Source organism: Eptesicus fuscus, chromosome 20 (assembly GCF_027574615.1).
Source record: "Eptesicus fuscus isolate TK198812 chromosome 20, DD_ASM_mEF_20220401, whole genome shotgun sequence".
In the NCBI taxonomy this organism is placed as follows: Eukaryota; Metazoa; Chordata; class Mammalia; order Chiroptera; family Vespertilionidae; genus Eptesicus; species Eptesicus fuscus.
The window spans coordinates 44,191,909-44,213,190 of NC_072492.1; the positions used below are offsets into that span (position 1 = coordinate 44,191,909).

The window sequence follows — 21,282 nt, forward strand, 5'->3', positions numbered from 1 at the left end:
CCCAGGCCTGGGCTGAGCACTTCCAGAGAGAGAGGGCATCCCCTTGGGGCCCAGGACTATCTCCCGTGAACCCCAACCCCAGCATGCCAGCCACTGCCTCTCCTAACTCAGTTCTCAGCACATCGGGCTGCTCCCAGTTATGGCCCCCTGAGCCACCCACCCCCTCCCTTTGTGGGCAGGGTCTCCTTCCCCAGCAGAGGGGCAACAATAAAAATAAAAGAACAAGAAGAGAAGCCCTGGCCAGCCCCACACTCTGACCCCTCCACAGCCGCTGCATCGTAGGAGGCACCCCGGTCTGTGGAGAGAGAACCGCTGCCTCCCAGCCTGAGGCTGGGCAGGAGGTGGGGCTCCCGGTTCCTCTTCCCAGCACAGCGTCTCTGGCAGCACCTTGCTCCACCCCTGACATGCCGGGCTCCAGGCAAGGGCTGAGTCACTGCTCCCCAGAGCCTCAGTGTCCCCGTTCACACAAGGAGGCTCCTCTTCCAGAGCCTTCCTGCTTCCTAGGAAGGTTGTTCAAATAAATGAGATCACCCTCCGGAGGAGCCATCCTCAGCCCAGGGCTGGTTCTGCTGGTTGTGGCCGGATGTGCGGCGGGGCCTGGGGATACGATGCCACCTGCCCGTCCTGCATCCTTGTCCCGGCTGCTGCTCAGGCAGCTGAGAGGCGCCAGCCTCTGACAGCAACACCTGCAGGCCCGGCCGCATGGAGAGCTGCAGTGGCCTCTGCAGGCGTGGGGTCCGGGCGACAGCCATGGGAAGGAGCTCACCCTCCCCAGTATCAGGGCCAGAAGGGCCGTTAGCTGGGGCTCATCTCACTCCTCGCTTCCTGTGGCTTCTGGGGTCCAGCGCGGGCCTGGGACCTGCCCAGAGCCCCACCCCAGCTGCCCACTTCCTAGACAGCGCTGCTGCCACTGCCCCACCGGCTCCTGGCCCCTCCCCGCCCAAGCCCCGCCCTCCGTCTCCAGGCACCAGGATCCAGCAGGTGTTGGGACACCCAGGTCTGATTGTGCAGCAGCGGACAGTCCCAGGCCTGTCGGTGAATTGGGGTGTGGGGGCACCCCTCCTCTCAGTCATCCCTTCCACCCACTCCCACTTCTCGAAAAAGACCAGGAAAGCAGGCTCACCCCACCCCTTGGTTTCCGGATTCACTCAAAGGCAGACTTCCTGGTGTCAGGCTCCTCCCCAGCTGCTCCTCACCTGAAAGGGGCGGGGCCCAGAGGGTGCTGGGCGGGGCTGCGCGGGGCTGCCCTGGCCCCTCCCCAGGATGCATTTCCCACCACCCCACCCGAAGGCTGCCAGGGAGGATGGTGCTGCTCCCCAGTACAACCTACGCCCCAGCACCCCATCCCGAGCGGCAGCTGACCATTTAAGGAAACATTCCTGGGAGACTCCACCTTTGTCTTAGGCAACGGGGGCCCTAACCAGCTCCCCTCCCTGCCGGTGCCTCTCCCAAGAGAACCCAGACTTCTGTCCTGTCCCACCCCTGCCCCCTCTCAGAGGAGGGACCTCGAGGAGCAATTGACTGGATGCAACATCCCGTGGGCCTCTAGCTCCCACACCTGAAATCTGCTCCCCCGTTTACGGATGAGAGAATGAGGCTCAGCAAGGGGAAGCGACTGCCCGAGGCCACACACCCACTTAGAGGCCACGAGGAGGCCACCTAAGACCCCCCCATACACTGACCGCACCCGGGTCTGGCCCGGCCTGCACCAGCGTCCCTGGGACCACCACACACAAGCTCTGCCCAGACCTACTCCTTACCCTGGTCCGAGACTCTAAGTCAACAACGGTGGGCGTCCATCCGCAGACTCCTCCCCTGCCCCATCCCCCGCCCCCGCTTCTGTTCACCCATCCCTCACTGGGGCCAATCAGTGGCCTCAATCAGGAGGCATTCCACGTCTGAGTTAACAAGCTTTATTGGTCAGGCAGGGGGGATGGGGAAGGGATGGGGAGCCATGGGGCTCAGGCTGGGGAGGTCGAGGCTGCAGGGCTGATGAGGGCCCTGGGGGGAGGGGGGCAGGGGAGCAGGGTCCTCAGCGGGTGGTCTGGTGGATCTGCTCGCGGGAGGAGATGACCTTGCCGTCCTGCACCTCTTCCACAATCGTGCGCACCTGACGGGTGGTCACGGCTGCAGGAGACAGACACTCAGAGGGGGGCAGGGACCCAGGGAGCCTGGCTCAGCCCCACCCTGCGAGGAGCCGCTCTTTCCCCCACAGCCACGGCGTCCACGCCTCTGCTGCTCCTCGGCATCACCCCCACACGTGTCCCTCTGCCCTCACTGCTCCCTCCCTTCCAGCTTGTCCCGCTGCTGGCGCCCCGGCCCCCCACGTGGGTGGGGTGATTCTGACCCATGTGTCCTATCTGCAAGAGCGGCACCTGGCAGACGGGGTGCCCACAACATGGGGTCTAACTCCATTTCTCTGCAGTCTCCGGGGCATGGTCTATGCTCCTGTCTCCCCCATCAGCCTGGGCTGGGCTCTCCAAGGGCAGGTCCCCAACACCTCCATCAGGCTAGGATGTTATGTTCCCCATCAGACTGGGATCTGAGGACAAGGACCCAGCCCCTTTCTCCCACCAGGCTAGAGCCAGAGTTGGGACTGCTTTCGCTCATCTGCAGGGTCTCGGGGCAAAGGTCATGAGACCTTGTTCCTGCCTCCCCATCAGAGGACCGTCTCCAGAGCTAGGACCATGTTTCTCCCGTCAGACTAGGACTCCAGGATTAAGGACCATCTCCCAGCCCTGCCCCCATTGGGCCAGACAGTGTCTCCCTGTCTGATTCCCCTGAGCATCAACCCTGAACCCTAATGAGTCCCTTCCCCCACCCTCACTAAGGACCAGCCATCATTTCCTGGAGCTCCGGGGGACCCTCCCCCAGCAAGGTACAGATGGGTGCCTGCCCCGTGCTGCCCCGCCCGCAGCGACCACGATCCAAGATTCTTACGTTCTTTGGGCTTGTACTGAGTCAGGCTGCAAAGAAAACAGAGAGAGGAGATCAGATGTGGGTCTGAGATCTCCAGCCCCGCCCCCAGCCCTGGCCCCCAGCCCTGGCCCCGGGCCCCCACTCACTGGGCGTCCTCTCCCTCCAGCAGGCGGCGGTAGGTGGTGATCTCCTGCTCCAGCCGCGTCTTCACGTCCAGCAGGATCTTGTAGTCCTGGCTCTGCTGCTCCATCTCACAGCGCAGCTGGGCCAGCTGCTCCTCCACGCTGCCGATCAGCCCCTGGATCTGGGACAGCTGCACGCAGTAGCGGCTCTCCGTCTCCGCCAGGCTGCCCTCCAGGGATGCTTTCTGCAGGAAGGCAGGAGGAGCAGGGTCAGAGAAGGTGGTCGGTGCCCCCTGTGGGGCCCCGGGGCCCACCCCAGGCCTGGCCGCGCCCCTACCATGCTGAGCTGGGACTGCAGCTCGATCTCCAGGGCCTGCACGGTGCGCCGGAGCTCGGAGATCTCGCTCTTGCTGCTCTGCACCAGCTCCGTGTTGGTGGCCACCTCGCGGTTCAGCTCCTCGGTCTGCGGACAGAACACAGGGCGGTGCTGAGTGGGCCTGGGATCCCTTCTCCAAGTCAGACAACCACCAGGCCCTGCATATCCTCAGCCCAGGACCCATTCTGTGCCCAGACAGGCACATGGGACCCCCCCCCCCACCATGCCCCATAACCCCCCTGACCCTGTTCTCCTTGCTGACCTCCCCTGGGCCACTCAGCCCTCCTCCTAAACCTGACTATGGGAGGAGTGTCTCTCATCAGCTTCCCACTTCCCAAAGTCCCGAAACCTTTGGAATATGTTAAGATTTAACTTTAATCCCTACAGGTGGAAGGTGCAAGAGTAGGAAACTTGAAACCCTAATGGGTCCCGTCCCCCTCCCCTGCGAAGGATCAGTAGCCAGGCCCCTGATACCAGTTCCAGACTTCTTACAGGAGAGGTGGAGGGTCCCGGGGCCTTTATCCTTTGGCTGTGTTCCTGAGTGGGGCTCCCCACCCACCCCCACATCCTAGCTTTAGCTAAGCTCCAAGCCCGTTGATGCCATGGATGAGCCTGAACTCCTGGGGTGCACTTGGCTCACTGAGGAGAGGGTGCCCCCAAGATGCCAGGCCCTGGGCTTGCTGTGGGGACTCGGTTCTTGCACCCCATCCGCTGGGAGAGGCCCAGCAGCCCGTACCTTGCTGAAGAACCAGTCCTCGGCGTCCTTGCGGTTCTTCTCTGCCATCTTCTCATACTGGTCGCGCATCTCGGACAAGATGCGGCTCAGGTCCACGCCCGGGGCGGCGTCCATCTCCACGTTGATCTCGCCGCCCACCTGGCCTCGCAGGGAGTTCATCTCCTGTGGAGGACGGGGACTGTGGTGTGAGCATCCGGGCCTGCCCCGGTCTCTCACTCCAACCCTTCCCACACAAGCTCTCCAGACCCCTCCCTCATTCTGCCTGCCCTCTACCCTCTGACCCTTCTAACCACTTGTTCACCTGCTCTGTGTGGGTTCCGCCTCCCCCATCAGACTGTGGGCACCCTGAGGGTAGGTTCCATGTCTCCCCCCAAAGATAAAATCTCATTCTCGGGCCTGTGCCCCCAGAATATCCCCTCTCATTCCCAAACTTCTGCATGGGGCCCAGGTTCAAGGGTTTGAGCTAGGACAAGGGGACCTCTTCACTTAGACCCTGTCCTTGGGAGGAAGGTTAAAGCGGGGGAGGGCCGAAGAGGCCCCTGCGGGCCCCTGGGAGGTTCCTCCGATGCAGGGAGGCAGGAAGGAGGCTGGCCTGCACGCTGGCTCTGGACCCCGGGATCAGGGCTCCTCAGCCAGGGCAGCCCTGCAAGGTGGCCAGCCCTGGAGCACCTGCCACCCCGTCCACCTCACCTCCTCGTGGTTCTTCCTCAGGTAGGCCAGCTCCTCCTTCAGGTTCTCGATCTGCATCTCCAGGTCGGCCCTGGCCAGGGTCAGCTCGTCCAGCACCCGGCGCAGGCCGTTGATGTCGGCCTCCACGCTCACCCGCAGGGCCTGCTCCGTCTCAAACCTGCAAAGGGAACCGGAGACTTCCATCTGGACACCGGGACTGGCAGGTCCAGGTCCTGGCCAGCACCCTGCTTTCGCCAGGGCGCCACGGGCTTATGAAGAATGAAGATGGCGAGGGGTGGAAGCAAACTCCAGCCCTGGGGCCCTGGGAACAGGCAGGGCAAGGCCGTACCCCTCCTGGCTTCCTACTTCTCCCTCCTGCCTCCTCTTGCTCTCGTCCATCACCTCAGCCCCGCCACCTTCAGAATTTGCTGCATCCTGGACTAAGAGGTAGACTCCTCCCCCCCACTCCCAGCTCTTGGCCGGTATCACAAGCAACTGATGGGTCCCAGGGTGGGGAGGGGTGCCCCAGGGCCTCCCCAGCTCCGTGGTGAAGGCTCACTTGGTACGGAAGTCATCAGCAGCCAGGCGGGCATTGTCGATCTGCAGCAGGATGCTGGCGTTGTCCACGGTGGCGGTGAGGATCTGGGGAGGTGGGGGAAGAGTCGGGTCACGGGGTGCAGGTGGTTCAGCCCTGACCAGGGTTCTGAGATGGGCCTTCCTGCCTGCGGGCCAGGATGTGGCCGCCTTCTTCAGGAGGACTCCCCTCCCGCCCAGCCTCTCTCCCTTCTTGTGTGTAATTGTTGACAAAGTTCGGGCCAGCGTGAGTCTAATGCGTTGAAACTTGCCTCCATTCCCCCCAGGACCTACCTCCCCAGCACAGACTCCCAGAGCAGGCAGCCCGCCCGGGAGCTCTCAGGCTGGGAATGTGGGGGGAGCCCGAGAACGTGGCGGGGAGGGGGGAGGGGGAGGGGTTGCCTCCCGGCAGAAGCTGTCCCAGAAGCTCAGAAAGCAGAGGGGATGTGGGCAACCCCCACACTTTACAGGCGGGGAGATGGTGCCCCTGAGAGTCTCCCCCAAAAGGGAGGCTAAAAGAGTCCTCACTGAAGAGTATTTTCCAGTCAGAAGTCTCCACTCCTGCTAAACCTTGGCCGAGGGCTCCAGTGGGCAGCTCCCCGCCCCCACGACCCCCACTCCCCCCCCCACCCCACCCCACCCCCCCCACCCCCACCCTGGTTTGCTCAGCCCAGTTCTTGAGGGAGCAGCAGGAGGGATGGGGAAGCCAGAAAAAAATCCCCAAATAAGGCTCGAAAGAGGCCTCCTGAGGCCCCGCCCCCTCTTTCCTGTCTCCGCCTCCCAGCAGGTGCCATGGGATGCTCACTCAGACCCCTGACCCCACCATTGCCCGAAACCCCCTCGGGCTCTGAGGAGAGAGGTGCCCACACATCCCATAGCCTCCTGAGCTCGCCCAGCCCTCCAGATGTGTCCATTCGCCTGATCCTATCACCCACGAGGTGGCAAGACGCTCTGGGATGAGGACATGGAGCCTCGAAGGAGCTCCCTGAGGCCTGCTTGCCCCTGGCCCAGCCTGCTGCCCCCCCAAAACGAATAACATGACCACAGAGCAGCCCCAAGGTGGGGTCCCAGAGGCCACGCTGGAGCCGAGCTGTCCTGGGCCCCCTGAGGCCGGGTGACAGCGCCCAGGCTGGGTTCCAGGGTGGGCAGGAGAGGCGGGAGAAGCCATGGTCCCCACAGCCCCCGCCCCAGCGCCCCACCTTGCTCTTCAGGTCCTCGATGGCGTGGTAGTAGTGGCTGTAGTCGCGGGCGGGCCCCGGGGCCTGCTTCTGGTACCAGTCCCGGATCTTCACCTCCAGCTCCGTGTTGGCCGCCTCCAGGGCGCGCACCTTGTCCAGGTAGGAGGCCAGGCGGTCGTTGAGGTTCTGCATGGTGGCCTTCTCGCCGCCCCCCAGCAGCCCGTCGACACCCCCAAAGCTGCTGCCATAGCCACCGCCAGAGCCGAAGCTGTAGCAGCTGGAGTAGCTGCCGCTCCCCAGGGCACTGCCCAGGGCACTGCCCAGGCCACTGGCGGACCCCAGCCTGCAGGAGCCGGCACCCAGGCCGCTAGACAGGCGGCAGGAGGTGCGGGACGAACCGCCCCCCAGGCCGGAGGAGCCCTTGATGGAGCTGGAGGAGGTGAACTGGCGGATGGTGGTGGTCATGGTGGTGGCAGCGGGTGGCAGGCAGGCGCAGAGCGAGAGGGCTGGAGAGGAGGGAAGCCTGAGATGCCGTGGTGGCTGGGGCCGGCCTGCTCCTTTATAACAGGCCGAGCAGTGGGCGGGGGAGCGATGACAATAGGCCTGCTCCTCTTTCCATTCCCCTGGGCTTTCATCACCCCTGGCGGGCGGCCAGCTCCCAGGTGCCTGTGGGCCCCCTCCCCTCCCACCACCGGGCTTTGCCTCATTTCTCCGAACCCCCGTGCTGGGCGTCTGCATGTGCGTGTGCGCCTGTCTCTGTTCTTAAGCCGTCACCTGTGATTCAGGCAGGCCCTCGAGCTACGCTTTCCCATGACCTAATACGGGGAAGAGGAGAGGCAGGATGTCACCGTCCCAGGCCCTCCCAGGCAGCTGCCACCCCAGCCCAGCCCACCTGGACCCTGGGCCCGGTAGGGTATCAGTTGGGAACCCAGCAGCTCCCCCCATCCCCAGCCTGGGGTTACTGTCCTTCAACACACACCAGGCTACACGGCCCAGGGCTGTGGGCTGGGGAGGCAGCGAGGATGGAGCCCCCATCCCGCCTTGGCACCTGGACCTAAACCACCAGGCTCAGCACACAACACAGTCACGCTGTCAGGTCTCAGCTGACCACCCCATTTTATAGCTAAGGAGACAGGGGATTGAGAGGGATCGTGTCCCACTGGCCCCCCACACCTGCAGAACTGGGCTGGCAGCGTTTCACCCCTCATCCCACAGCTCCAGACCCCTCCCCAAGGGACCCCGGCACACTGCCCCCCTCTGCCCAGCCCTGACCCCAGGGGAGCGCTCTTAGGGGCTACAAGTCCATCTGGCCAGTGTTCTGACCTGCCCCAACCCCGGGACTCCCTGACAGGGGGGCGGAGGGCTTGAGTGGACAAAGAGGAGCTTAGCTACCAGATGGGGAAATGACCGCTGCGGGGAGAGCCTCATGGTCAGAGGGAACTAGGAGAACCGAAGGCCAGGCCCCCTTCCACCTCCCTAGCCCTCCTGCACCCCAAGGGGCCTCGGGGTAAGGTGAGGGCATACACCTTCGCTCCTGTCTAAGGACACTGCCCAAGAAGAGGGCCTTCCTGAGACCCTCCCAGCCAGTCCCCCCACACACGGCCTTCCCTGACCTGGCCTTCGGGATGGACCCTGAGCCGCCCTTCAGCGCCCCCCTGCCCTGCCCACCACCCCAGGCCCGGCCTGGGTCCCAGGCCCCAGCAGACAGGTTGGGCGGAATGCGGTCGTGTCTCGGGCTGCCAATGGCTTCCACTTTCCAGGCAGGCCCGGACAGCCCCCGCCAGCCGCCGACAGAGATTCCCCAATAGCCCGGCAGCTGCCAAGCCACCAAAGCAAACAAGACAGCCCCCCACGCTCACTTACACAGCGGTCACCCCGCCCCACACACCCCCCCCCCCCCGGGCTGGGCAGAGCCGGTCTGGTTTCCCGGGCTGGGCCGCTGCCACCTCCTCTCACCCACCCGTGTTCCGGATCCCCCTTCAGGAAGCCCCCTGCCCGGCCTCTCCCCCAGACCGAGGCGAAGGCGGGAGCTTCTAGAATAGGCACAGCTCCCTGGGAACCCAGGGGCCAGCACAGGCAATGGAGACCCAGGGGCTGATTCTCAGACACGGTCCCAGCATGTGGGGCTGGCCCATCCCTGAGCCCTAGGTCCTCCTGCCTCCTTCCCTCTCATCCTCCCAGGAGCCCCAGGCCTGGCTGAGGTGAGTAGAACTGGTTGGCAGGTGACAAGCACCACCCCCCAAATTTTTTATATGTATGTCTATTGATTTCAGAGAGGATGGGAGAGGGAGAGACAGAAGCATCAATGATGAGAGAGAATCACTGATGGGCTGCCTCCTGCATGCCTCACCCTGGGGATCGAGCCCGCAAACCTGGGCATGTGCCCTGACCGGGAATCAAACCACGACCTCCTGGTTCACAGGTCAATGCTCAACCACTGAGCCACGCCAGCCGGGCATCCACCACCCCAACATTTAACAGACTCTCCTCCTCCCCCCACTCCCTCAGCCCACACCGCCCCACACCAATGACCACACCGGACCCCAGGAGGCATTGAACTTCAGGCCAAGCTTTAATAGTGGTCACTGGGGCCCACTCGGGCGGCCCCTCCGCGAGGGCTGCGGGAAGCGGGTACAGAAAGGCAACAGCTCTCGGGCCGTGGCCCCGACGGGCGCGTGGGGCCCAGCAGTAGCGTGCTGGGGGCTGGAGGCGATGGCTGCCCCGTGACCCTCGAGGCTGGGCTGTTGCGAGGGGGAAGGGCTCAGTGGGTAGAGCGGTGGACCTGCTCCCGGGAGGTGACCACCTTGCCATCCTGGACTTCCTCCACGATGGTGCGCACCTGGCGGCTGGTCACCGTGGCTGCAGAGGGAAGGGGGGGAGGGGCAGGGAACCTCAGGCCGGAGGGGCCCTCTCCCCTCCCCGTCTCCCACACAGAAGGGTCCTCTGACTCTCCCGCCTCCCCTGGGCAGGATGGGGCAGACCCTTACCTTCCCGCGTGGGCTGTGAGGCCAGGAACGAGGAGTACTGGTTGGCCAGGCTGCAGGGAGGGAGAGGGAACCTGTCAACCCAGGAACCCAGGGGTGCTGGCTAGGAGCCCCATCCCCCGGGAGGAGAAGCAGCTGGGGAGCCCCAGGGTGAGGGGAGAGAGGTCCCAGAAAATCAAAGAATCCCAGCTGGGAGTGCACGGAAAAGAATGGCAACCGCAAGGGTCAAAGGGCACAGGCCCAGTGGGCAGGAGTACGGCAAGGGGCCACCCCAACAGAAGCCCAGAAGCCCTTTGCAGCTAGCCCGGGGTTTACAAGGAGAAGGGCCCGGCAAATAGACTCGATTGAAGCAAGAGAGACTGTGGTTAGACTATAGGTGGACTTCACCATCTTCAGGATACAAAAAAGCTGGAATACATGACTAAGCATGGAGACTCCAGGATGGTCTCAGCCCGATCCACCTTCCCAACTCCAAACCAGATGGCCGCCCCGGTCCTCACCCCATCCTGGGTAATGGCGTCGCCAACCACAAGTCATGGGAACCAGAAACCCAGGGTCATCGTTACCCAGGCCTTCGCGTGCTCACTCAGCTCTGATTGAGTCCCGCTGTGAGCCACGCTCACGCCCACGCCCAGGCCTTTCCCTGCCTCTGCCCCCGCCCCTGCCCCTGCCCCTTCCTCCCAGCAGGCAGCCCGACCCCCTGCTCCAGCCTCCTGGCAGGTCCCCGTGACCCCCTGGCCTCGCTGATGCAGCTGTCCATCTGCAGCCGGAGTGAACGCTCTGAGACCTCTTGATCATACCATCCTGTGCAAAGCCGCTCCCTGGCACCCCCATGCCTGCACCACCGAGTCACCGGCTCTAAGGTGGCCTTCCGTGCTCCTCACAGCCGGACCCCAGCCAGCGGTCTCCGTGTCGCCCCCTGCGAGCCTCCACACCTCCTCCTGGCCTTTGCTGGGGCTGCCCCTCCCTGGGGGAAGCATGGGCCCCGGTGCCCCCGCTCACTGGGCGTCCTCGCCCTCCAGCAGGCGGCGGTAGGTGGCGATCTCCTGCTCCAGCCGCGTCTTCACGTCCAGCAGCACCTGGTACTCGTGGTTCTGACGCTCCATGTCACAGCGGAGCTCGCCCAGCTGCTGCTCGATGCTGCCGATGAGCCCCTGCAGCTGGGCCAGCTGCGCCCCGTAGCGCGCCTCGGTCTCCGCAAGGCTGCCCTCCAGCGATGCTTTCTGTGGGCCAAAGCGCAGGTGGGTGGGTGAGACCGAGAGGGGACCCTTCCCCACCCAGAGGAGGAGCCCCCCGTGGGGGGTTGTGGGTGCAGCCAGTAACTAGGCGGGGTGGTAACTAGGGCAGCGAGGGGCCCCGTCGCTGTGGAAGTGACACGGTGAGGGAGTCTGGTTCTCCGAGTGGGGGTCCACGTGGCCGGGGTACCCTGGGCTGACAGGGCCGAGGCAGGGAGGCAGGGAGCGGAGGGACGGAAGCCCTACCATGCTGAGCTGGGACTGCAGCTCAATCTCCAGGTTCTGCACGGAGCGGCGGAGCTCGGAGATCTCCGTCCGGTGGCTCTGCAGGGCCTCGGTGTTGGTGGCCACCTCGCGGTTCAGCTCCTCCGTCTGGAAGCAGGAGGGCCGTGGGGGCTTGAGGAGGCGTGTGGAGGTGGGGCCGGGGCCAGGGGCCACCCGTGAGCCCTGACCTCCCAGATTTTCTCCGCCAGCGCCTCACTGGCCTCTGTGGGGCCCCAAACACACGTGCACACAGACCCCCTCGGTGCCCACACGGGCCCCCAGAGGGATTCGCCCTGCGTTGCAGGCATCTGCATGGGCTGCTGCCCCTGAACTGCGAGCACTGCTCAGACAGGCCTGGGTCTTGTCTTTCTGTGCCTGTTCCTGTCCCGGGGAATTGACACTTCTCCACGTGTTTCCTACGGGTCTGAGTTATGCATCCAAATGCACACATTCCTACAAAGGCCTGTGCGGGAGAAGCCCTCGCTGCGGGGAGACCTGGTTCCCAGGCCGCAGTGGAGGATGCTGGGAGCTGGGAGCCTGGGGCCTCTCTGGGCCTCCCGATCAGCATCTAAACTTGAGGGTTGGTCCAACTGGTTTCCAAAGGTCCTTCCAGATGGCACAGTCTGTGCGGCTACACGTTCTCCAGCCCACACCCCGCACACAGCACATGCACGCACAGGTGTGCGCACAGCACACCTGCTCACGCAGGCCACCCACCTTGGTGAAGAACCAGTCCTCGGCGTCCTTGCGGTTCTTCTCCGCTATCTTCTCGTACTGGTCGCGCATCTCGTTCAGGATGCGGCTCAGGTCCACGCCGGGGGCGGCGTCCATCTCCACGCTGACATCCCCACCCACCTGGCCTCGCAGGGCGTTCATTTCCTGGGCGGAGAGGAGAGCAGGAGCTCACCCAGGGCCACCTGGGGAGAGAGCCTGCGGCCCGCCTTCTCCACCTGGGGGAGACAGGTGTCGATGCCAGACGGACAGACACAGACAGGCCAACAGCTCCTCACCCTGAAGGTGGAGGCAGCTGTCATGGCTCCCATGTGCAGGGCTGTGGATATCAAACATCTTCCCCAACACACACTCGGGGTCCATCCCCAACGTGTGCTGTGTGTCCATCCCCAACTCTCTGTCATGAGAGGGGACGAGCCAGGACAAGCTCACCAACCTCGTCACCCACTGCCGACCACGCAGCATCGCAGCGGGGAAGCAGCCCCAAGGACCAGACCTCGTTAGGAAACGCCATCCCTATCACCAGCCTCAAAGCCAATCGGAGACACTGTCTGGGCTTCTGATCCTCGGGGATCGGGCTCCCCTAGCTCAGGGCAGCCCAGAGGTCAGCTGAGAAGGAAGCCCACAGGCTCATTAGTCCCCCCGCAGGGTTTTGGGTTGAGTCTTGGGGTCCCTGGGATCCAGAGTTCTCTGCAAAAGGAGGTGGGAGAGGTGGCAGAGTGGTGGAGTTGGACCTGGATGTGGACACGGGTCGGACAGATTGGAGGGAAGACGCCTGTGCAGCCTTGGATAAATCCCTGAGCCTCTCTGAGCCTCCGTCTCGTCACCGGTGAAGGGGAGAACGCGCACCCTTCTCACAGCGCTGGTGTTGGTGCCAGCTGAGACCTTTGCTGTGAATCACTGCAATGTGCTGGGCAGATTATTATCACCCCTGTAATTAACTAGTAATCAGCATGCGTGTTCTTAGACTGCGACCTCATTAGATCACTAACTGCCACTTCACAGCGGGCCGTGCCTTCGGGGACATGGAAAGTATCGTGGTGGGGAGAGGGCCCTCCAGGCCTCCCCCAGGGCCCTCCGAGGGTCACCCAGGTCAGGGCCAGGCACCCACCCTGGCTGGGCACCGGGTGCAGAGCAGGGCCCTGGCCCAGGCAGATTGGGAGGCCCCAGCCTTGCTCGTTCCCAGGCGAGTTTCTCCTGCTGTCACCCCCCAGCTGGCCTCACCTCCTCGTGGTTCTTCCTCAGGTAGGCCAGCTCCTCCTTCAGGTTCTCGATCTGCATCTCCAGGTCGGCCCTGGCCAGGGTCAGCTCGTCCAGCACCCGGCGCAGGCCGTTGGTGTCGCCCTCCACGCTCATGCGCAGGTTCAGCTCCATCTCATACCTGGGAGGGGTGGAGGCATGAGCCACGGGGGACCACAAGGCCACCCCCGTGCACACAGAGGGCTCGGTGACGGGCAGGGCCCAGACTCACTTGGTGCGGAAGTCATCGGCTGCCAGGCGGGCGTTGTCGATCTGCAGCACCAGGCTGGCATTGTCGATGGTGGCGGCCAGGATCTGGGGGAGAGCGATGATGGGCTCCGTGAGCAAGCACCCTCAGCGGCCCCGGGAAGACTCTGCACCCCTCTCGCAGCTCTTTAGAGAGTGTGCCCAAGTGAAGGAGGGTCCCTGTGGTGTGGTCTCCTCCTCTGAGGACCCGGCTGGGGGACTCCCAGAGTGGTAGGGGCCCTGGGCCCAGGCATAGGTAACCATGATGCCAGGGGACCCACGTATACCCCTCAACAGCCATGGGGTCACTGCCCGAGCCGCCAGGACCTGACGCCCTCTTTCCCAATGAACTTCACCTCTAGACGCAGTTGCCACCTCCTCCAGGAAGCCCTTCTCAGTTCCCCACCGGGGTCCCTCCTTCTGGACATACCTCCTCCCTGCCCCTCCCTCTTCCACGGCACTTCTCCCGAGGGTGATTTTTTCCGTGACTTTTTTTATTTCCTCCTCCCGTGGACTCTGAGATTCAGGGGACCAGGCCACGTCTGTCTCCTTCCCTTTAGAATCCCCAGCTCTGGGCATGGCACCTGGGCCAGAGTTGGCCCCGAGGAAACACTCGTTTAATTAGGTGATTAATTAATTAGGGAGGTTACCACTGGCCCCACCGCAAACCTAGGGCAACGTTTTCTTTTCCCACTGGGTCATCGGGAGGTTTAAGTGAGAACAGGGAAGACTCGGGAAGGAGCAGAGGGTTCGTTATTATTACTGCTGCTGTCGTTGTTGTTGTGGGAAATGCCCAAGAGAAACTCCAATCAAGATCCATGGAGTTGGTGGGGCGAGCGAGGCCCGGACGGAGCAGATTGGCAGGGTGGAATTTGGAATTTTTGGAAGGCTGAGGGCTGGAGTGTAGAAGGTGTAAGAGAGGGAAGCTTTGGCGGGAAGCTCATCCTGGGTCAGGCCCCAGGTTTCCAGACTGAGCCGGGGGCGGGGGGTGGGGTGCAGTTTGTTAGCCACCCCAGGCCTCAGTGGGTCCATCCCACTCACCTCCCTGCTCAGGATGCTGATTGGGTCCAAGAGGGGCCGGGGCCGTTGCCAAAACCCCTGAGGGGCACAGTGACTCAGAGGGGTGGAGGCCTGGTGCGGGGTGCCCTGGGGTTGGTGGTGAGGAACTGGTCGACCCCGAATGGATTGGGGAACACACTGACTCACCAGGGCTCCCCTGGGCGCCCCGCTGCCCAGACCAAGCCCAGTATCTGATCTGGCTCTCCCAGTAGCTCTGCTGCCAGGGAACAGCTGCAGGAATTCCCCGCCTGGCGCAGGTCCCGGGCAGGAACCCACAAAGCCCCCCAAAAGGCAGCACCACGCCTGGTTCTCCACCAGGAAATGGCAAGCCTGACCACGGGCGCCAGCCAGGCCCCAGCCAGGCCCCACCCCTGCTGCCCTCAGCCTGGCTCTCTGGCTCTCATTGACCTCCCAGCTGCCTCTGGGGGTTGAAACACTGTAGGACCCACTGTAGGGCGGGTTCTTACAGAAAACCCAAGTGCCTCGTTCACAGAATGCCAAGGCCATGTTCTTAGAGGGAGAGAGAGAGAGAGAGAGAGATCCATCAGACTAAGAGAAATCCCTTCCCTGAAGCTTCCAGTCTGAGAAGAAAGACACAGCTCCTTCCTTCAGGACCCACCCCCCAATCTCCAAGAGAGACGCGGGCTCTGCCCTCAGGAACCCCCAGAGTGACCCGCACAAAGGGAGTGAGGAGGACCCACAACAAAGGCAGCCATGAGTACCTGCCAAACTCAGTGAAATCCGCACAATGAGCAGGGCCACGACTGAACCTCAACGTGTTGAAGGAACCCCAAGATCTGGGGGGGGAAGAGGCAAGTGCCATCCATCCAGGAGGACTGCCTGGAGGAGGTGAGGCAGGCAGAGCCAGAGGGGAATGGCTCTGATGCCTTCCCTGCTCAGGTTCCATCCCCCAGCAGCTAGCACCAAACTCTCCCCTACCTCTGTGCCTTTGCCCACGCCATCCTCTATACCTGGGATGCCATCTGCTGCCTTCGAGGTTCTGAAGCCCCCCCTGCTTGCTCCTCCATCACCACCCCAACACACGTTCCCCGCCCCCCCCTCCAGAAAGAGAGAACTCCAAACAACCTCCCTGCATGGGGTGTCCTCCAGGCCTGAGACCAGGGAGTGAATGAATGATGGAGACCTAAGGTAGGAATGTTCACTCAGGTGGGATGGGATGAGTCAGAAGCAGGTACTAAGGGCAGAGGGCAGAGGGCAGAGGGCAGGGAGCCGCCTGGTCCACGCACCTTGCTCTTCAGCTCCTCGATGGCCTTGAAGTAGTGGCTGTAGTCCCGGGCAGGCTCGGGGCCCTGCTTCTTGTACCAGTCGCGGATCTTGACCTCCAGGTCGGCGTTGGCCTCCTCCAGGGCGCGCACCTTCTCCAGGTAGGAGGCCAGGCGGTCGTTGAGGTTCTGCATGGTCTCCTTCTCGCCGCCCCCCAGCAGGGCGTCCGACACGCTGTAGCTGGGGCCGTAGCCCCCACCCAGGTTGCAGGAGTAGCCCCCGCTGTAGCCACCCCCCATGCCCGCCATGAAGCGGGACGAAGTGACCGACGTGTTGCCGCAGCTCCCGGCTCCCAGGAGGCTGGGGGCTCGGCAGGCGCCCCCGACGCGGACCGTGGACACCCGAGAGAAACCCCCGGTGGGCATGCCCAGGCCCTTGAGAGAGCCGGAGGTGGAGAACTGGCGGAAGCTGGTGGTGGTGGCAGCCATGGTGTCCGCGGGGCCGGGAGCAGGGTGTGGTCTGCACAGGGACCCTGAGCAGCCCTTTATAGCCGGGCTGGAGGGGGCTGGGCCCCGGGTCCTTGAAGTCAGAGCCAGAACCCCAGCCCCGTAATTTGCTTCTGTATCAGCCGCCCAGGGCCTGGGGCTCAGGCTGGACATGCTGAGTGCACCCCCAGGCCCCTCTCCTGCCCGAGCCTGGCCTGGGCCCGGCCTCTCAGGAGCCCATTGTTCACAAACAAAGGTGGCCTTGGAGCCGCAGCCCCAGGCTAGGGTGATCCTCCATCCGCAGCAGCAATTAGGCCTCTGAGCTCATTCTGGGGGGAGCTGAGAACCCAGCCCAGGGAGCCGGAAAAGGCCCAGGACAAGGCTCCACAGGCCTGAACCCCGGGGCTGCCCTGGCCCCCCACCCAGCATTCCTGGTCCTCAGGAGACGGTGAGACTTGGGGGACACCCTCGCCCAGGTCCAGGCGCCCTAAGGAGCCCCTCAGGCTGAGAGGGTGAATCCGCCTCTGACCCGGGGAGCCCCCACATCTCTGGGGGCCCTCCCAAGTCTGTGGCCCTGGCCTGGGGAGCCCCTTGTCTAAGGGGAACAGACACACTGCAGACCTCTGGGAGCTTTGGATCTTATAGGGGGTCAGGTCATGAGCCTCAGCTTCCTCCTTGGTAAAATGGGCATAATGCCTGTCTCCCCGTCTCTGAAGGACTCTGGAGAGGGGGGTTAGGGTGACCACTCCTGCTCATCCCCTCCCCGCCCCAGTGCCTGAGAAAAGCCACTCCCGAGGGCCCCCCACTAGGAGGCATGACGGGGAGGAGCAGGGTCTGAGGGGCAGGGTGCCCCTCCGTGGGCTCTGCACCTGCGCCCTGCCCTGCCAGGGAGCAGCATGATCCCACATCCTGGCGGCTGGCACCCGCCACCGCCTGCCGACAAGGCGATTACCGGCCTAATCTCGGCGGCGCTAATGATTTAGGCCCTGCCAGGGCGCTGGCGTCACAGGCCTGTCTGCACGGGGAGCTTCCAGGGAAGGCCAGGGCCCGCGGGACGGGCAGGGGAGGGCGAGCCTGGCCCCCCGGGAAGCTTGCGGGTGGCCTGGGCGCTCCGCCACACACGGGGACAGGGAGGGAGTCAGGGTTTCCGTGCGGCGGGAGCTCCTCTGATGAGACTCGACGGCTGGAAAGACTTTCTGCTGAGAGAGCGGGTGGCCTCTGACCACGGTGTTTCCTGGCTTGAAGAGTGGGGACAGCACGTGCCATCTGGGAGAGACGGGGCGAACCCCAATCGTATCCTGCTTCCGCCCTGCCTAAGAAGTCTGGGGGTTCTGAGGGTGGCTGGGGGGTGGAGGGGAGGGGCTCAAAGCCAAGGTCAGGCCACTAGGGTTGTTCCATGAGGTTAGACATCAAGGGGGACTTCCTGACCCGGCCGGTGTGGCTCAGTGGTTGAGCTTCAGCCTACGAAGCAGGAGGTCACAGTTCGATTCCCCGTCGGTCAGGGCACATGTCCAGGTTGTGGGCTCCGTGCCCAGTAGGGGGCGTGCAGGAGGCAGCCGATCAATAATTCTCTCTCATCATCGATGTTTCTATCTCTCTCTTCCTCTTCCTTCCTCTCTGAAATCAATCTATATATATATATATATATATATTATATAATTTATTTATTATTTTTTTTTTTTTAAAGGAAGGACTCCCTGGCACTCCAACACTGTCTTGGGGGAGGAGAGGGAACCAACAGAACCTGAGGTCACCTCGGTGCCCCAGTGGCAGGCCCTGCCCCCGCGGGTCCCCTCACACAGAAGGACATGCAGTGAAGAGAGCCGCTCTCCCAGAAACCCCCCTCCCCCAGGGCCGACGGCTTCCTCCCCTCCCCCAGGCAGGCCTCACTCCCTCACTGAAGGGATGCTCACCTTCCAGCACTGAACCCGGAGCAGAGCAGGGACCTGGGGAGGGGCCGGGCCGTGAGGCACCAACTGTCCTCAGTGCCTCTCCCTGGAGCCCACCTCCGAAGCCCCTAGACCAGGGGTCCTCAAACTTTTTAAACAGGGGGCCAGCTCACGGTCCCTCAGACCGCTGGAGGGCCGGACTATAGTTTTAAAAAAAACTATGAACAAATTCCTATGCACACTGCACATATCTTATTTTGAAGTGAAAAAACAAAACGGCAAAAAACACCCGCATGTGGCCCGCGGGCCGTAGTTTGAGGACGCCTGCCCTAGACCTTAGCCTTGAGGCTCAGTTTAAAGGGGCAGAGAGCCTGGCCGGTGTGGCTCAATGGTCGAGTGTCGACCCATGCGCCAAGAGGTCGCCGGTTCGATTCCCGGTCAGAGCACATGCCCAGGTTGCCGGCTTGACCACAGTGTAGGAGGCAGCCGATCAATGTTTCTCTCTCATCGATGTTTCTCTCTCTCTCTCCCTCTCCCTTCCTTTCTCTCTAAAATCTTTTTTTTTTTTTTTAAATAAAGGGGCAAAGAATCTGTCAACCTTTCCCCTCCCTTCAAAACCACCAAGCCCTCGGCCCCATCACCACCACTCGCCCCTCTCCAGCTCCCTCACCCTGACGTCAGGTGCGTGCCCAGGACCGGGCCTCAGTTTCCCTGTACCTGTGGAGCCCCCTCTGGCAGAAAGGCCCCAAGTGCTGAAGGACAGGCCCCCTCAGCCCCTCTCCCCAGGCCAAAGGGCAGAGTCAGACCCCAGGAAGGCCGCTCGCCCTCCCGAGTGTGCGGCCACCCCTGGCAGGTCCAAGGAGGCCCGCCATGCCCCCCTCGCAGCCCAGGGTCGGCCCTCACCAGCTCTGCCCAACGGCGCTCCCTGGGAGGAAACCAAGGCTCAGGGCGCTTGACCCGGGCATTAGCGGCAGAGCCAGGCCTGGACCCAGGGCCCTGGCAGCTCCCACGCTCCCTGCCGGGGAGGAAGGCCTGGCAGGAGCCGGCAGAGGGCCTCTCAGCCACGATGCCTCCTGCCCGGGCCTGTCCTCCACCCCCAGCAGGGAGAGGCCCCTGGCAGCCCCCACAGTCGTCAGCATCTTGGCCCACTTCGAGGATGAGAGGCAAAGGAGGACGAGATCCAGCCCCAGAGGCTGCTGGGAATCCAGCACAAGAGGGGAGGGGAACAAGAAGGGGAGGCCCCAGGGAATGGCTCCCAGCATCCCCCAGGGACCTCACACCAGCCCGAGGCTGGACTAACTCGAGGTCATGAGTCTCCTCTCGGGGGGTTGTTCACAAGGGGGACTGGGACAGGACCAGGTGCTGCGGGAGGGTCCCTGGGACCCCCCCCCCCCACCTGTGATGGAGATGGGGGCACAAGGTCTAGGCGGCCTGAGGGCCCAGGACACAGCTGATGTTCCATAAGGGCATATTGATGTGGATGGGGCCCAATCCATAGCTGCCCAGCTGACCTTGGCTACTACGGGACCCCCCCTCCCCCTTGGTTAATGCCCACCCCACCCCCACCCACAGCCCAGAGCAGCAGGTGCTCTGTAATCCTTGGGGTCATGAGCCCGGGCCGTGCACTGGGATGAAGACAGGGACCCCGGAAGGGAGCAGGTGGTCCCATCAGGTGAGGCCCCGGAGGCTGGGATGGGCTCCCAGCTGGGACCTTGTTTGGTCAATGAGAAGAGAACCCCAAATCCTCAGCGGTCTCAAAGACCCTCCCTCCACCCCAGGCCCCTGCCACTAGGGTGCCTGCCAGCTCCTTTCCCTTGGCCCTGGGATGGGCTAGGCAGGGCCACCAGGAGCTCAGAGCCCCCCCACCCCTTACCTCACCCCTGAAGCACTCCCCACAGGGCCAGGCATGCCCCTCGGAAGTGCACCCTCCCAGCCACGCCCGCCAGGCGGATCCTCTTCCTCCTCCATTCTGTTTCCTCAGCCTCGCTCCGGAGGGCCCGCCCACCCCGCCCAGGTCCACCCACTAACGATTTGTGTGTAGCTCCCATTGGGGGCCCCACCCTCCGCCTCCCGGGGGGGCTGTGGGAGATGGGGAACTTTCCTGGGGCTCTGACAGCCTCCTCCCAGGGAGAAAAGTGAGAAGCAAGGGTCTCCCAGGGGTCCTGTCACGGGTGCTCCCTCTGGACACCAGCACACTGAGCCCCGCCCTCTGACTGGTTTCCAGGAACCATCTGTCTGGGGTGAACCCACGACACAGGACAGACACCTGCAGACACCTCCCCCTTCCAAGCAGTTACGTCATTGCCCAAGGCCCCTCCCCAGAAAGGATCCGGAGGCCCCAGTGCCCCCATGGGACCCAGGGCAGGGGAGGGCAAGGGAGGAAGGGAGGGCCAGACCAGTAGGGAGGGGTGGGAGGAAGTCTGGAAAGGGGACCCTGGGCCTGGCCGAGGCACATGTGGGACCCCTTTCCGCCTCCCATGGGCTGGAATACTCCCACCCCACAGAGCTGCCTTCTTCCCTGCCCTTCCCTCCCTCTCCCCTTCCCTCCTCCTCTGCCCTCCCCCTTCCCCCTGCCTCAGCCCGAGGGAGGTTTGGGGGAGATGAGAGGAAAGCTCAGTCAGGCCCCCCTTCAGACCTGGGGCTCACCCCTCCTCACTGTGCCCTGAGGGCCTGGGGCAGTCCAGGCTCCATCCAGACCCCAACCGCCCAGGGCCCAGTTCTTGGCCCCCTGTGCCCTTCGATGCTCGTTGTTCCTATTCATCCACACTCGTTGGCGCCTGCTCTATGACACTGGAAACTTCCTCCTGGGGCAGGCGTGGCCCAGGCTCCCCAAGAGAGAGGCTTTGTGTCTCCTTTCAGTTTATTTTTATTGATTTGTTTTTATTGATTTCAGAGAAGATGGGAGAGGGAGAGAGAGAGAGAAACATCAATGATGAGAGAGAATCATTGGTCAGCTGCCTCCTGCATGCCCCCTACTGGGGATCTCTTCTGGGGATCTCTACTGGGGATCTCTACTGGGGATCTCTACTGGGGATCGAGCCGGCAACCCGGACATGTGCCCTGACTGGGAATTGAACCGTGACCTCCTGGTTCCTAGCTGATGCTCAACCCATTGAGCCACGCAAGCTCTCCCCTCAGTTTAGACACTTCCTCAAGGTAGCAGCTATGTCTACCCCCAGCCTGGGAACTGGCTTGGGTGGGGTTGTGTCTCCCTGGGGGAACCCCAAATATTCTGAGCATGGCTTGTCTCCTTCTTCCCTCACTTCACAGAACTTGGCTCTGTCTCGGTGCTGACCACCCAGCCCACCACTCTGTGTCCCACATGCCTGACCCACAGGGGAGGAGGATTGGG

General features: G+C 63.3%; 2 protein-coding genes across 2 annotated transcripts; both read right to left on the reverse strand.

Annotated features, from left to right (window-relative positions):
• Positions 1 to 1,897: 1,897 nt before the first annotated feature.
• Positions 1,898 to 7,109, reverse strand: KRT17 (keratin 17). The gene is made up of 8 exons (XM_008145211.3): positions 6,595 to 7,109; positions 5,382 to 5,464; positions 4,844 to 5,000; positions 4,154 to 4,315; positions 3,379 to 3,504; positions 3,066 to 3,286; positions 2,941 to 2,966; positions 1,898 to 2,127 (listed from the first exon to the last, which is right to left on the reverse strand). The coding sequence occupies exons 1-8, from the start codon at positions 7,036 to 7,038 to the stop codon at positions 2,033 to 2,035; spliced, it is 1,314 nt and encodes a 437-aa protein (XP_008143433.2). The 5' UTR covers positions 7,039 to 7,109; the 3' UTR covers positions 1,898 to 2,032.
• A 2,013-nt stretch (positions 7,110 to 9,122) lies between these two features.
• On the reverse strand, positions 9,123 to 16,226 carry LOC103291120 (keratin, type I cytoskeletal 42). The gene is made up of 8 exons (XM_008147084.3): positions 15,580 to 16,226; positions 13,260 to 13,342; positions 13,013 to 13,169; positions 11,774 to 11,935; positions 11,039 to 11,164; positions 10,560 to 10,780; positions 9,561 to 9,610; positions 9,123 to 9,432 (listed from the first exon to the last, which is right to left on the reverse strand). Exons 1-8 carry the CDS (start codon positions 16,213 to 16,215, stop codon positions 9,335 to 9,337), a joined length of 1,533 nt encoding a protein of 510 aa, XP_008145306.3. The 5' UTR covers positions 16,216 to 16,226; the 3' UTR covers positions 9,123 to 9,334.
• Between the last annotated feature and the right edge of the window lie 5,056 nt (positions 16,227 to 21,282).

Bases quoted from the DNA above. Each gene is read 5' to 3' on its own strand.
- LOC103291120 (XM_008147084.3), bottom strand. From the start codon at position 16,215: ATGTCCAGCCTGAGCCCCAGGCCCTGGGCGGCTGATACAGAAGCAAAT. The intron at 10,781-11,038 runs GTAGGGCTTCCG...TTTGGCCCACAG, and splicing joins TGCAGTCCCAGCTCAGCATG to AAAGCATCGCTGGAGGGCAG. The intron at 9,611-10,559 runs GTGAGCGGGGGC...CCCTCCCTGCAG, and splicing joins CTGGAGGGCGAGGACGCCCA to CCTGGCCAACCAGTACTCCT.
- KRT17 (XM_008145211.3), bottom strand. From the start codon at position 7,038: ATGACCACCACCATCCGCCAGTTCACCTCCTCCAGCTCCATCAAGGGC. The intron at 4,316-4,843 runs GTGAGGTGGACG...CGTCCTCCACAG, and splicing joins TGAGGAAGAACCACGAGGAG to GAGATGAACTCCCTGCGAGG. The intron at 2,128-2,940 runs GTAAGAATCTTG...TGTCTCCTGCAG, and splicing joins TCAGTACAAGCCCAAAGAAC to CCGTGACCACCCGTCAGGTG.